At 38.3% G+C, this 16,501-nt stretch overlaps 1 protein-coding gene across 2 annotated transcripts in view; it reads right to left on the minus strand.

The window, feature by feature from the left end:
- The window catches only part of shroom1 (shroom family member 1), a 40,704-nt gene that overhangs the window by 10,569 nt on the left and 13,634 nt on the right, over positions 1-16,501 (minus strand). For both annotated transcript variants that reach the window (XM_067376343.1, XM_067376342.1), the window contains exons 2-5: positions 3,502-6,041; positions 3,321-3,373; positions 1,349-1,795; positions 141-632 (exon numbers count right to left, since the gene is read on the minus strand). In XM_067376343.1, coding sequence (XP_067232444.1) covers positions 141-632; positions 1,349-1,795; positions 3,321-3,373; positions 3,502-5,955 — 3,446 coding nt within the window. In that variant the 5' untranslated portion in view covers positions 5,956-6,041. The remainder of the gene's footprint in view (positions 1-140; positions 633-1,348; positions 1,796-3,320; positions 3,374-3,501; positions 6,042-16,501) is intronic.

The following is a 16,501-nucleotide window of genomic DNA, read 5'->3' on the forward strand; positions in this document are numbered from 1 at the left end:
AAATGCATTTTAACTTTGATTACAATTATTTATGAAAAGATATAATGCATTATGATGTACATCATGAATACCTTCATAATGCATTATACATAAAGGCTTTAAGTAAAGTGTTACGGATGAATTTGATGTGCAGTAGTCACCTGTGTGCAGCTGTTTCTGGGTTATTAACCTTCTGTTTTTTCTTATAGTGTTCCTCCATTAGAAGATTATCTTCAGATAACAGCTGCTCCATCAGCATGAGTGCTGTCTTCCTATTGGTTATAGGGTAAAGAGTGCGAGCTAATGATTGGTCAGCTGAGACCACTTCCTGAACCAGCACCTCCCACTTCAGTTTGTCCAATGGGCCGTTCCCTCCTGGCACTCTGATTTCAGTCACAAGAGGGGCATCTTCCTTCTTTATATGTGGGTCTTGTTCCCCGTTAAGTGCCAGGCTGGACTCTTGAAGGTCAGGTAGTGTTGTGATGGGTAAGATTTCATTCTTACCATATGGGGCAGGTGGTGCATTTTGGGGCTCAGCAAACGTTGGCGTTTCAGAAGTCGAGATCCATTGACTAGGATCTGTTTTGACTCCATGACAGAGAGAAACCTCATGACTAGAGACAGATGTTTCACTCTTAACCTCCTGCTCCTTGCTGTAATATATACAAAATAAATGTATATTAAAAAAATGCTTCAATACAGCCACACAAAGAAATGAACATGATAACTAGATTTTAAAGTCACCATGAAATCAAAATGGACAATTCTTATTTTTTACAGAATGTTGCAGTGCTTATTATAAATAATTTATCTGTGCACATCATTATTAATTCATGTGCACTTGTAATCCTTAATCAAAATGGTTAACCTCCCCTCCCCCTCAAAAACCCTACTCTGTTAAAGCTGTATTACTCAAAGTTTAGTGTGAAAGATGCAGCATTAGAATGTAATGGTTAGTTGTTCAGCAATAAACAACAGTTTGCCTCATTAAATATTCATGCACTTTGTCACAGAAACTTTCATGCACTGCATGCTACTCTAAACACCAGTTTCTCCATACTTATGGTGAACTCTGATGCACAAGAGTCAAAAAAGCCATTATTTAAACAGGTTTATGTTGTGTCTGTGCAATGTTAATGGTTATTGACATGCAAATGTGCAAATAAGAACATTAACCCATATTAACATTAACTTTGTGAACTGACTTGCATGGAGGAATTGTGCACTAGCAAAGTAAAATGGTCAATTTTGATTTCATGAGGACTGTAAACTGCTAACCAAGTATAAGCAAAAGTAACTCCTTGCAGAGACTTGCCTTGGCAAGTACCACTAATAAGTGCATTTACAGCATATTTGGATTTAGATATACCTGACTTCAGGCTTGATTCCCCCAGGTTCAGTGGAATGACCGGGCACAGACAAAACTTTATGTTTACATCCATTGTGTGAAGCTTTATGGATTTCATCATCATTGGAGGATGAATGCTTTACAGAACTGGTTAAGAGAAGGTTCTCAGGGCCAGCCTGAGAGTTATCCGTGTGTTTTCCAGCACTGAAAATCTTCTTCTGTGTGTGCCTTCCTTCAGCAAGAAATGACACAGTTCTCTTCTCTGCACCGGGCATGGCCTGCTTGCCCTGAAGTTGGTCAAGCTGCTCTGAACTTTTGCTGAGAACTTCAGGTCTCGTGACAACGGACACACCAAGTTCCTCCATAGATTTCCCTCTGGAAGCTCTGATTTGTGTCCGCCGCTCATCATGGACAGAAGCTGTACGACTATGATGCACTACTGTATCTTCCTCTACTTTTCTTTGAACACTGAAAAATAATGTTTTTGTTCAATAAAATTAGGCACCAAAATGTTTACATATGCAGTCAAACTTAATCCTGTGAATCGTTAATGAATACAGGATAGACGTTGTAATCTCTGTTATCCGACTTGTTACCCTCTACAATGTGAGTAAATCACTCGCATATGCAACTTAATCTTTACTCTGCGTTCACTCTTCACCATTGGCTAATAAATTCTTAGATTTTACTCACCTGTGTGTGTTAGAGGCATATCTCTATCATTTGATCTCCATATCCATTTACATATATATATCTTCCAAGGGGTTTTTTCCCTCCTAGGACTTTTTTCCCAGTGCTAGCACGCTGGGTTTTTCTCCTAGGGGTTTTTTTTCCACCCCTGGGAGTCAGCCGACATTGGCTTAATGTAGCACCATCTTGTAGATGTTACATATTACCATGCTTGGTTGTACAGCTTATTTTTAACCACTTCCCTTTTTCTGTGCTTCTAATATGTAAAGCTGCTTTGAACAATTACCAATTATAAAAGCGCTATATAAATAAATTTGACTTGACTTGACAAAGTATAAGTTTAGCATAGACATATCTTCACTTGCAGAACACTCTGACTGAGCACTCGAGAGTTTCGCTCTGTCAAGCGATCTGTACTATTTCAATTCAGCTCAATGGATGTGGTATGAATTTGCGGTACAATGGTTGCGTACCTGTATTTGACATACCGCAAATTCTAGTGTGAAGGCACATGACTCGCAATCGCTTTGCCGAGACCATTGTGTTTCTCATAGAGAGAGCAAGACAGGGTTGCCAGGTTCTCACGACAAAACGGCCAATTGCTACTCAAAACTAGCCTAATCATGTTTCAGGGGGTACTCCGGTAAAAATCGGGGAAATACGCGTTATTTGGCGGTGTTCCCCTGGTAAATTTTGCATTCCAGGGGCTAAATATCATGTTACTGAAGGTCGCTTCAACCCATGGACATGAAAAACAACCCAACAGTGTTAAAGTTGCCAAATTCCATGGGAAAACCACAGACTTGGCAACACTGGCGCAAGAGTCTTACATACCAGACAGAATCGACACGCTACATGTAAACAATATTCTTTGTTGTATTTTCCTGTCAAAATAACATTCATTTGGAATTATTCAGCTTTTAAGAACATGCAAAAGAGATGCCAGTTTCTCCGGTAGTGGGTGGAACTAATGCGCAAACGGCAATCTCATTGGTTGGCGCTCATCTACTACCGTCCCCGTTTTGATTTCAGCAAATCACTTCAAGCGAATGACATGTCACATGAAGACAACATGATTATTATTCATGAACCCAGCAGCTTATCAATCCCTAATGTATTGTATGTTGGCATTAGTAGTAGAATTAGTAGTATTATTATCATCTTTTAATACATACATACAGTATATAAAATAGTATATCAGTCTGGCGAGTAAACAAAAAAAATAAAAAAAATGCAATGGCGATTCTATTGCCAAGGTGTGCGTAGAGGGTTGTAATTAGCAATAAGAGTAATAGCAACTCACCTTGAAATAGCAATGTTATGAATGGCTGAGAACTCATCCGGATGTTTCCGAACCTACGGAACAAAAATAATAGATACAAATACAGCAATATGAAAAACAAAACGTTAGTGGTGAATACTAAAAACTTAACTGGAATTAAAGTAAAACTGTAATTTTGTTTTATAAAGTTTTATAAAGATACCTGGAAAGCATGGGGAGTGGAGGTGCTACGAGTCCGTAAGATCTTGGGTTCTTCAGGCTGGTCCAGGAGACTCTCCATGGAGGCTGAATTCCCTGCGGTAGAGGACTCCTCTCTCCAACTGGACTGCCTTGAGTGATGGCTGGGCTGGGCAGTGATGAACTGGGTGTATTTAACAGAACTTGACACGGAGTCAAGAATCTGTCCTGCGGAGAGAGGCCTGTGGAGCTTCTTGGAACCAGAATTGCGTCTGGAGCTTGACTCAGGCTGCCTCTCTGCAGTTGAATTTCTGTGGCTGGGAACTTGTGGAACTGGACGCTGGGGCTCAGCTACCTTCTGACCAGTTTTACGTTCCATGTATGCTACCAAGGCTTTATGCTGAAGGTGCTTCAGAGTTGATTTTGAGAAGTTGGAGGCAGACATAGCACGGCCCCGTGTTTCAAACATCTTCCGCCTAGAAGCCACTAGACCGTGATCACCCTCTAAGAGAAGACCTTCAGATTCATTGCCAAGAGAGCGGCAGGTCATATGAGCAGGTCCATCTGCCAGCTGGTGCAGCTTCTCAGGCTCAGAGCGAGACAGCTTTTTCTGATCTGCTGTCAAACGCTTCCTACACCCTAACCGAGGCACCTGTGGTTGGGCAACATTCTGTGGCTTCTCGGTTTCTTTTTCAACTGTCATCTTCTCAATCTCCTGACCAAGCTCTTTCATGTCCTCCTTGTCTGCTGCTTGATGGTTGTGTAGTTGCGGGGTGGGACTGTCCAAGTTGGGCTGTATAGCTAGTGATGGAGAACCAGCAGGTACAACAGCAAGAGTTTTGTCTGTCTGTTGCTTGATCCTGTGTGGCCGAGAAAGTTGCAAGTCTCTCCTTTTAAAAGAAGTCTCCCTCAAAACCTTGGATTGGGCATCTTTCAGTTTCTCCTTGTAATACTTTTTGTAGGAGTCATCTAACGTACTACATGGGTAGAAGAATTGATTTGGTTGTTCTTTAGGCATTTCACTCTGCCGATATTCGCTGTTTGGAGAGATTTGCCCATTGTTTTCAGCTTTCTGTTTATCTTTGACAGAGTCCGGATTCTTGATCACTGTACCACAATCATTATTGTTTTTGAACTTGCCGGTATATGATGTCCTGTTCGCTCCTGTGAGGTGATACAAAAGTGGGGTAGTCTCCTTGCTGATCTTGTCATTTGGAATAGTCAGTTGGGGCCATTTCGAAACTCTAGTCATCTCTTCTTCTTTCTTGGGATGACTGGAATGGTCTTCCTTAATTAGAGCAGGGGTCATTATTGTACCAACTGAATTGTCCTCAGGACCACAGTAGAAGATAGGGTGGCTGCTGGAGTGATGCCTTCCAGTTTCTCTACTCATGACCCTCTGGTCCTCTACACCTTCAGAAGTCTGCTCGGACTTTATTGCCTTGTTATTGGGATGCACCACAACTTCATTCTGAATGCTGAATTTGTGTTCCTCTTGAAAAAACAGCTTACCACTTGGACCATCAGGACAGCTCTGCCTCCTACGTTGAGCTTTATATGACCACTCACTAGAGGTTTCCATGCATGCACTGTCATCAACACCTTGCATGACACTGGGCTCGGAGGACTTGAAGACACCAGTAACAAAATAAAATTGTCCTTTGTGCTGAATACTCCCACTGATCATGTTCTGTGGCATATGGCAGGAGCTGACGAAACACTGATGCTCAGAAACAGGTCCACCGTAAGCTGAATGAGACCTCTTACGTTGATTTTCTGAATGGCCACTCCAGGACTGCTGTAAGTGCTCTGGTTGACAGGCTTGCAGGGGTGATCTATTTAAAGCTTCTGTAGGCTTTGGTGGATCAAGAATCTTGTCCCCTGGGTCTTGCTTGAGGTGATTTTTAAGCTGTGAAAAGGTGCGACCATCAGTCCGGACACTAGAGACCTCTGGATTACTGGTCTGTTGTGAAGTAGAAATGTCAGCAAGTTGTCCTTCTGGACTCTGACGTGCCCTTGAGTTTTCAAGGTTCCTTGTTGCTACAAAACTGTTCAGACGCGTAGGAGGTGGTGGGGGTGGTAATGGATGCATATGAACTGACGGATTTTCAACGTTAGAAAAGTCACCGCTGCTCCTGTGATGCTGCTGTGCAACGGTTTCCATAGAACGGTAAATGTGGTCCATGCTCTTGGAATCTGAATCAAGACCGGTTGGGCTATATTTAGCTTTCACGCATTTCAGATCAGAGTAGTGCAAGCTTTGCGACTGGAGTTCGTCCAGTAGAAAAGGAGAAGGGTAATCAGGGACCGTGGAGCCACCAGAGAATGAGCTATAGGCCGAGTCCCCTTTGCCGTGGTGGTGGGTATACTGATCAATACTGCTAGTGGACCTGGCTGGGGACAGTCTACTGACCGGAAGACTCAGAGGGTGTAGGTCAAGGTTACTCATTCTCTCGAAGTGGAAATGATAGGAATCCATTTAGGCTATGAAGTGGAATTATGGACAGAGGTGAAATATTTCCTCGCTATAGTTACAAAACAGAAGCCACAGGAATCTGGCATTACCTGCGAGAAAAAAAAAACATTTATAAAACTGGCATTTAGGGGAAAAACATACTGGACACAATACACACACCTCTACATTTTATTATGGCTCTGTTTTGGAATGTTTTTACAGCACTGCTAAAATGGTAAATGCTGTGTAGCATTAAGCAAAGTAAGCAACAGTCTCACACAGGTGTAAATATGGCAGAAGTAGGGGTGTGCGATGTGTATCGTCTACGATAATATCGTAACTGAAAGCTGACATTATTGGGTATGTCACTCCTTTTGCAAAAAACAAACAAAACATGCTTTGAGGGTGCAAGCTTTGACTGTATGTATTCATTCAAGCACGATAAGACACAAAAGAGAACTCAATTCAGTACTGACATGCTGTCGGCCTGTCGATCACAGAACAGTGTACAGTGCCTACTAATTTGAGTTCTCTTTTGTGTCTTATTGTGCTTGAACAAATAAAAAAAATAGTCAAAATGCTTGTTTTTGGAAAGTATCATCATAAGCACAGGCTTAATGGAGTTAAAAAGTCTTAAATGAACAAGGAGTTAGGTGAAAATAGGATGCGCCAGATCTGTGTACTGTCTTAAAGTGACAGCAGCCTAATAAACCTGCTGCTGTCTGTCATTAATGTTAATCAAAGAACAAAAGACAAAAGAGAAAAATCACTCACTGCTCTTAACTGAATAACTTTTGTAGCTTTAATAAAGATTAATCTACATTCAATTTATAATTTATGCAGTGAAGACTGTACCATGTTATTTGTGCAGTACTTGATTATTTAATTTCTGTAGTATTTCTTACATGAATGCTACTGTTACATTTATACTTTGTTTATTTGTTCTTGTTTTATTACTGTTACCTGTCTTTAAAAATGTTTGAACTTTATGTTAGTCGTTTTAGTTGTTGTGGTAATTGAATTGTGAAATTCCATTGGTATGTAAAATGTTAGCATCATAACTTACAAACAATCGTCCTTATAAAAAGGTAAAAAATGCCCCTGGAAATCAATTTAAAATGATTCAAATCAAGATTACAAATGTCACCCCTTAAAGAGTTAATTCATGTCACTGCTGTGACTGACCATGAAGAACACAAAAAGCTTTGAGAGTCAGCTGTCCACGACAGGCCAAAACTGACCAAAGCAGCAGCAGCAGCACAAAACCCACTCGGCAAAATAAATATTGTGATCAACAAAATCCCAGAAAATATATATTTTTTTGTTGTCAATATTGCACACCTCTAGGCGGAAGACAACCGTTGCAACAGAGTGCTGTGGGGGTTTATATGAATGAATGTATGAATAAATGTTGTAAGTCATCAAACCAACATTTTTTAATTTAAAATCCATTATTTAACAACAAAATTTATTTGGTGTTTGTTGGTTTTCAATATAACATTGAAATGATTTCAGTTTGTGTACCAGTGTTTTTTGAACATTTCCAGCACAGTTTATCAATGCTGTAATAATACGGATAACTGTGATCAAACCTTTTCAGACCATTTCATCTCCATTTCACCTCTTCCACGTCTTCAATCTCCAATGAAGTGTAGTGCTTGGTACAGTGCAGAACTCTAAAAGTCCCCTGAGATAATAACTAAGCAATCTGATTTCAGCCTTCATGTGCAAAATTCTTTTAATTCCAAGTTATTTCCTTGAGCCCTATTTACCAGCTCACTGTCAGGATGAAGTCCTTTAAAGAAAGCTTGACGACTTGTAATGGGGACATTTTTTTTTTTTTTTTTTTTGTTAACGAGGAAACCGATGAAGCTGGTTGGTAAAGTATGTAAAGTATGTAACAAAAGATTAAACTGCATACTTTTAGACAGTCGAGTCTCACGGAAGTAGTGTGCATTTAGTAGTATTGTAGTATTCAAGAGCAATTTGCGAAGGTATTTCGAGGGTCTCGACCCTGTCTCAGACTAAGAGGACTCAGGATTTTATTTCAAAACGAGTCAAGACCACAACTACTGGGATATCACTAAATTGTCGATGCAATGACTGATTTATTTGTTAACATCATTTATGTGATTGGATGTAAAACTTCCTGTTTCAAAAGCAACAAATAACTGATTTCTAATTTGATTTCTGACCCGACACAACCGTAACAAAAGAAATCAAATTAGAAATAAGTTATTGATTGTGATGCCAGATCAGAAATCAACGAGGGGTTGTCACTAAGATCAAGAGAAATGCCCACAAAATTCAAGAAAAATGTACTTGTATGAGATCTTGTTTTTTATATATTATACCATATGATATAATTAAGCTGTTTGTTCAATAAACAAAATTTTATTTTAAAATTAAAATCTTCCTACTTCCTGTCATGTGATAATTTGTTGTTACTGATTACATTTGATTGGAACCGCTTTATATAGTGTCTTATTTTTCTCAATGGTTGTTCTTAGATACTCTAAAAGAAGAGCGATATAAAATAATGAGCAGCAGCATAGAGATCAATGATGACAACCTTAATAAGAGTCCTGAAGGAGGACGGGTGGATGGGGGAGTGATCGAAAATGTCTGGAATGCAATTTTAACCGAGCTAAAACATTTCGGCAGTAATCATGTGAGAACTCTTAGATGGATTATGTACTTTCGAGACATTCAATGAATGCCAACTTTATAAAACATCCCATCTTAAATTTATATTTGTAGGTCTTTGGTCCGTAGACATAATTAGACATAAGCATGTTTGAACCATGGTGATTCTTCTATCATCAGACAACAAACATTTACAGTAAACAACAGTAGTAAACTTCAGAAATGCTCTCAGATTTAGCCATTAAACTCTACAAAAAACACTTTTTGACTGACAATGAGAACATTATGCCCTAATTACATTTTGCTGTATAGAAACATGAGTGTTCATGTGCAGGAAATGCTACATAATGATCTGGGCACAAGTACAGAGAAACATTCAAGTGGAAGGAAGGGCAATGCAGGCTAGTGACGAAATTGCTACAGGAAGATCTACAGGAAACAACAGAGGTTCTGTATATGCAAGACCGACGTTTTTGATCCCCATTCAGTTTGAATTCATGCAGAGTCAGTAACAAATGCTAGGCTGCATCAGTATCATACGGTTTACCTCTCTCTGATGTTTAATGTCACTGTGAGTTAATAGATGTTTACTATATGCTAACTGCAGGAAGAAAGAAATGCTGCCAAGCTTCTCTTAGCAGAGTACACTCTAAAAAAAATGCCAAGTTAAAAACAACCCAGGATAGGTTGAAAATGGACAAACCCAACGATTGGATTGTTTTAACCCAGCTGTTGGGTTAATTGTTTGACCCAACATGCTGGGCAGTTTTATTTAACTATTGTATAAAAATTACTCTATGTCTGGCTTAAAATGAACCCAAAATATGTTGGAAATTAAAAATCAGACACAACAGAGGCAACAATAATAATCAAAAGGTGAATATTTATTAAGCGATTTAATAAATGTTTATTGTTTAATCATTATTCATTAAGCTTATTAATAAAAGTTCAATTGTTTTAAACGTATTAATAAATGTTAATTTCCAACATACTTTGGATTCATTTTTAGCAAGCAATACAGTCATTTTGAAACAATAGTTGAGTTAAATAAAACTAAACAACCCATTCGCTGGGTTAAAAACACATTAAAAACAGCCCAATCGCTGGGTTAAAACAACGCATTAAAAACAGCCCAATCGCTGGGTTAAAACAACGCATTAAAAACAACCCAATCGCTGGGTTAAAACAACCCAATTGCTGAGTGTCCATTTTCAATCCAACTTTTAACCCAGTATGAGAGTGTAATAGTTTAGAAACCCAAGAGACGGAGAGTAGTCTTAAACTCTTTAAACTTCTCTGCAGGCACATCCTGGGGAGTTCAGTCTGATTGGCTGTTGGGTCAGCGCAGCAAATCTCTCCTCAGACAAACACCGACAGGATGGGCCTCCCAGTTTGTGACGTCCACCCTGCAAGTGCACAATGGGTGCAGCATAGTGAATATTTCACCGCTGATAATGGTGTCTGAAGAGTGAAAAAAAGGCCTTGCATTCCTGGCCAGCTTCAGAATAAAGAGGGCCCCGGTGCCATTTATTCCCAGAATCCTCTGCACAGAGAGAGCTGCCAAGCAGGAGAGGCAGATTTTTTCAGCACAGACCCTCTCAGAGATGGGCCGGCCCTCCCTTTAGCACTCTAATGGCTTCATCATCCAGCACATTATCCCATTCAAAATCATTCGAGCTGGCAGAACAAGTAGAACTCATGTACAGCCGTTGTTGTAGGAAATGTTATTGTTTATCATTCAAGATTTTACTATAATTTAATTTGCAGTATGTAAATATAAAAATATATAAAAACATGCATGAATGGGAAAATAAAGAGTAGGACATGCTTGATATGTTGAGAGTAGGGCTGCACGATTAGTCAAAATTAGCCAAATTGGTTTAAGCGCAATTTCAGGTTTACTGTGAGTATGAAATCACAAAGGCTGTGATTAATTTTTGTCAGTGAAGCACGGCTCTGTGATCAGTAGTAAATTCTGCTCCATCTGAAATCACTGCGAGTTAGTCAGATAGATGCACAATAATGTCAAAATGACCGTTGTGTGGAGTATTCATGTAAACACAGGGCCTGTTTACACCTGGTCACTTCATGCATTTTTCTCTGATCGGATTGCTATCCGGTCGTGAAAACACCAGGTGTAAATGCCCTCCGACATGCATTCGAAACGGATTTAAATCCGATCGCTCAAACCACTTCAGGAGGTGGTCTGGGACGCATTGCAGTCAAAACTGAACAAGTCTAAATAGATCTGGTTGTTGAAACCACACATGTAAATTTTACTCCTCCCAAAAATACTAAAAAATAAAATATTAGAGTGTATTATAGGCTAAATAACATGATGATCAATAAAATGCAGCTCATATTTGTTGCTTTTAGTGACGTGAACTCAATTAAATCTGCATATAGCGCAGGAACTGAAGAATCACTTTGATAAATCAGATAGCTATCCGATAAGTAATAGGACCAGGTGTAAACATGCCCATAGTCGGTTATGACTTATATTAAAGGGACAGTTCACCCAAAAATGAAAATGTGATGTTTATCTGCTTACCCCCAGCACATCCAAGATGTAGGCGACTTTGTTTCTTCAGTAGAACACAAATGATGATTTTTAACTCCAACCGCTGCCATCTGTCAGCCGAATAATGGGAGTGAATGGGAACTTGGATCAATAAGAGTCGAAAAACCTTGCATAGACAAATCCATATTAAACCCTGCGGCTCGTGACGACACATTGATGTCCTAAGACACGAAAAGAAAGTATATCATTTTTTATCTCTAAAACACCACTATGTCCAACTGCGTTCAGCATCTGCTTGATGAGGTCTGATCAAGCTCTGACAACGGCAGGGATGTCTAGAACTCATTGAAGTATATGTGTGAGACATCACTGCCGTTGTCAGAGCGCGATCACACCTCACTAACCGAGTGATGAAAGCAGTTGGACATAGTGATGTTCTAGAGATAAAAAATGATATAAATACTGTTGGGTTTCTCGCACAAACTGATCGTTTCGTGTCTTAGGACATCAATGTGTCGTCACGAGCCGCAGGGTTTAATTTGGATTTGACTGTGCATGTTTTTTTATTCTATTTATTACCGTTTCAAGGCATTATACGGCTGACAGACGGAAGAAAAAAAGTCACCTACATCTTGGATGCGCTGGGGGTAAGCAGATGAACATCAAATTTTCATTTTTGGGTGAACTATCCCTTTAATGTAAACCTGTGTGCCAGTATATTGGATCAGTGCATTCGGTCTTAAAGGGACAGCAACATAATAAACTGCTGTCTGTCTCAATAATGTTAATCACAAAACAAAAGACAAAGAGAAAATCACTCACTGCTCTTGACTGAATCACTTGTATCTTTAATAAGAATCAGTTCATAATTGATTAATTCAGTAAATTTTAATACACATGATTATTTTTAATAATCTTCATCGTGAAATAAGATTTGTCATATCGCCCACCCAGGAAAGAAAAATCACAAATGATATTTTGTTCATATCAGCATGCTTTCTCAGATTTCAGTCATCTTCCATGTTTCCTCTCGACAGTCTCAAACTGTGCTCAGATCTGTAATCTGAAGTCAGACACTAAATGGATCTTATACAATTCTTCCTTGGCCATATTCTCTTAAATTAAGCTAAACTGTCCAACAAGTACTTCATGCTGGCTCTACTAGCTGACAGGATCAAACAGTTAAACAAACGGACACCTTTGCACCTCTCAGCAGGCGTTCACATTCATGCAAACTATTGCCTAATGCGTTTTCTTCAGTGTGAGGAATCCCGAGCTGTAATTGCTTCTGCCACTCCCACCTGACAGTTGAACTTCTGAATTCACAAAAGCCTTTGACTAACAAAGGTGAGCTATTCTTAACCTAAGTATCATCCATCTGTCATCAGTTCTCAAACAGACAAAACAAGATAATACTAGCAATTACTGACATGAGAAATAAATGACGAAAAAAAATGCAGTTCTTGGAAAAATTCTTGGGAAAAAAAAAAAAAAAAAACGTACATAAACAGGAAATTATACTGTAAGGAGGACACCTGCAGCTCCTCATGAAGGTCAATGAGTCTCTTAAAGGGATAGTTCACCCAAAAATGAAAATTGCCCCATGATTCTCACCCTCAAGCCATTTTAGGTGTATAGGACTATCCTCTTTCAGACGAACATAATCAAAATATATCCTGGCTCTTCCAAGCTTTATAATGGTAGTGAATCGGGGGCCATATTTTGAAGCCCAAAAAAGTGCAAGAAGAGTGACCTCTGACCCGACACATGACGTATTGGCGAAAGCACAGAGGATAGAGCAAAACAAAACACCAGTCACAAATTAGAAGTCTAAAACGAGAATTTTTAAATAGAAATGTCAGAGGATTTCGGTATAAGAGAAGAAGAGCTTGAGTTTGTTGCCCAACCCCATTTGTACACGCCGCGAGAGGCGTCTAAGCTTACGTTACTCCTACATCCTGCGTCATACATTTAAATATCACTGTGACTGTATTTGTCTGAAAGTAGATAGTCATACACACCTAGGATGGCCTTAGGGTGAGTAAATCCCAAAGACTTTCAATGAGTTGTCTCAAATGTGAAAATTTCCTTGTCATATCCAAATAACCTGTCAAATCATGCCAAATGTGTCATTTGAATACTACGAATTTAACCTTAGCACTAAAAAATAATTTGCATTCTTGTACAGTAAGTGTCATTTTGACCACAGATTGGAACATGGTTGAACTGAGATGTGTTTCCCTAATGTGATAGGGGGTTTTTAAGCATGGATGGGTGGAATTCCATGAGGATTAAGAGGTACTTTACAGCACGACTTCCATTTCCATAGTGCCACGAGACCAAGACCAGCGGGGGATTATCATGCGCTCTCCTCCAGCATGATGTCATTGCATCTTAATCACCTTAATGGGTCATTGAAAATGTGAGGCTTAAGTTTCAAACACAATAAATAAATAGCAAACATGCGTTATACATTGATCAGAACACCCGATCTGGCCACATATCTTTGGGTTTTGTCATTCATATATAAGGAATCAACATTGACTTATTTTGAATGATTCAATGTGAACTCCTCAGGAGAATGCTTTCCAGGATATTCCTGCAGAGAAGTTTAAATACTTTAAGACTACTTTTCTCTGTCTTGAACTTGAGGGTGTTTTCTAAAGCTCTCTGAAATAAGCATCCTTTACAGCGGGATTATACAATCCTGCCCTCTGTTTCTCTCAGAAATGTGTCATGTTTTGGAAGTAAAATGAATTGTGAACGTTGTGAATTTTATAAGTCTTACAACAGATCTATGCCACAATAGCATTTTCGACCCAGTCTCGCTGGGATTGTTGTCTGGGATTACATTCAGTGGTTCTGACCCAGACTTTTAATGCAGTTAACAAGCAGGATCAATGCAAATTATGAAAATACTTACAGAAGTAGGTTATTTGTTAAAAAGCAATTTAGCAATGCAAAATAAAGTCTATGGAAATGCTCCAAAAAAGTAATTTGAAGAAGTAATACCCTTTAGAAACGTGTCTAACCAAACAAGGAATGCACAACGTTTTTCTCAAAGACACTTATGCTTGTGCATTTGTAAAATGAGTGAATTTGTAGTCATGAGTGAAAATCCTGGAGCCTTATTTATAATGTAGTAACTTTACCAACACCAAACTGGAAAGTTTCACTTCGTAAAGCTTCATGAAGCAGTGTTTTGAAATCGTCCATCACTAGATATTGTTGAAAAGTTATTTTGTTTTTTTGGCACACAAAAACATTGTTTTATAATATTAAGGTACAACCACTGTACTCACATGAACCTAACCTCGTAACCCAACCCTTACCCCAAAACCAAACTCTAACCCCTACAAACCCTAATCAAACTCAGGGAATTTTACAGAATGACATGTTGCATAGTGAATCCATAGTGTTCTAGGTATTTATTGTTAGTACATAATAAACAAACATAATTATAGGGGAGTATCCAGATCATTTTGGCCATTTCGTTTATAAGAACACTTTCATGTCAGTTTCCGCCTTTATAAATCCAATATGTTCCTTTCTTTTTGTGTAGGTTGAAATGGAATTTAGGGTAAAATGTGATTGTTTTTTCGAGACGAATGACTTTCAGGATTTGGATACAATGAGGTCAAGTAAACACAGCCGAGTAAAGCCAAGTCAAGTCCAAGATACTGAACAAAACTATTTGTGTGAGGAGAAAAGTTATCAAGCATTCAAATGCAATAGTTTGAAATATATTTTACTTTTTTTTGTTTGTTTGTTTGTTTGATTAGAACATAAAAATGAGCATTCCATGACAGGCATGTCACTAACACCAACATTCCATAAGAATTATGGAAGTATTACCACCTGTCAAACCTCTCCAGAAAGGTGGAGGTGAAATTTTACAGATGCAACTGAAAACCAATGAAGAGGCAACTGAACTTTAACCAGGGAAATGTTTGTGCCAAATTACGACATTCTTAACATTGCCTCTCTTAGGTAACAGGACAAAGCGAATGAACAAGTGTAACAAAAGACAGTAAAAGTACGTGAAGGAGCATCAGTGAGGAAATGCCACACTTTTGAGATTTGACATTCTACATGTTGCCCATTCTGTCCATCCTTAATAGCTGGAAAACAACAGAACAAAAAAGGAGAGGGAACCTTTGCTAAAACAACAACTTTAGAAATAATTGTCATGAATACTTTTTTGTGGGCTTTCATTACCTAAAAACTCAAAGAAGCCAATGCAATACAAAACCAGGGAAATAGAGTAGGTAAAGGAAGGTATGGTCCTTTGAGGAAGGACACAAAAGGTGTCAGGATAAGAAAAGGGTGACGAACCTTGACGTAATCTTTTCTCAGGGGCGCTCCAGTGATCGAACGCGCTGTACAATTCAATGACGTCACAAAGCGTCTCTTTCCTGTTCTAGAATGACTATAATCAGGCCTGTTTTGTTCTTTCGCATCACATCAAAAAGATGAAGCTTGGTTTCCATTTTCTATATGCGATCTGTAGATGGGATGCACCCAGCTCAAGTGTTCATTTCCCAGGTGTTGAATTTTATATTAAATTCAAGTTACAATGTTACATTTTAATGGACTACTGAATATAATAATAATATATAATATAATAATATAATAATAATATATATATATATATAATATAATATTATATCTTTGTTACTTGAAATAAATGTTAACTGAAATAAAATATATAAAAAGTGTGAACAAATTATTTCAAGTTCCCAACTTTAGCTTAACCTGATATACTAAAATAAAAAATAAAAATAAAAATAAAAAAAACTATATAGACATTTAAAAGCAAAAAAAAAAAAAATTTTAACTTAAAATTACAATCAAATTTAATCAAAATTTTAAACAAAAACTACACTCTAAAAAATGCTGGGTTAAAAACAACCCAATCTGGGTTGAAAATGGACAAACCCAGCGATTGGGTTAAATGTTTGCCCAACCTGCTGGGTAGTTTTATTTAACCCAACTATTGTTTGAAAATGACTATATGGCTGACTTAAAATGAATCTAAAATGAAATTAAAATGTTCATTTATTAAACATTAATAAAATGTTAATTCAAGATATTTTGGTACATTTTAAGTAAGCAATACTTTAATTTTTAAACAACAGTGAGTTTTTAAACTACCCAGCAGGTTGGGCAAACATTTAACTGGGTTAAAACAACCCAATCGCTGGGTTTGTCCATTTTCAACCCAACTTGGGTTGTTTTTAACCCAGCACTTTTTAGAGTGTCTAATATTAGCTCAATGATAAGTGGGTCAGTCCCTGACAAGTACTGAATTGAGCTCTCCTTCCTGTGTTTTTGCACTTTAACGGTCAAAAACCGTCCGCTTTGGCGAGTAAAGTACAGCTGGTTGTCTTAAGTGAACAAACA

The sequence above is a fragment of the Chanodichthys erythropterus genome, chromosome 22 (assembly GCF_024489055.1).
Source record: "Chanodichthys erythropterus isolate Z2021 chromosome 22, ASM2448905v1, whole genome shotgun sequence".
Taxonomy (NCBI): Eukaryota; Metazoa; Chordata; class Actinopteri; order Cypriniformes; family Xenocyprididae; genus Chanodichthys; species Chanodichthys erythropterus.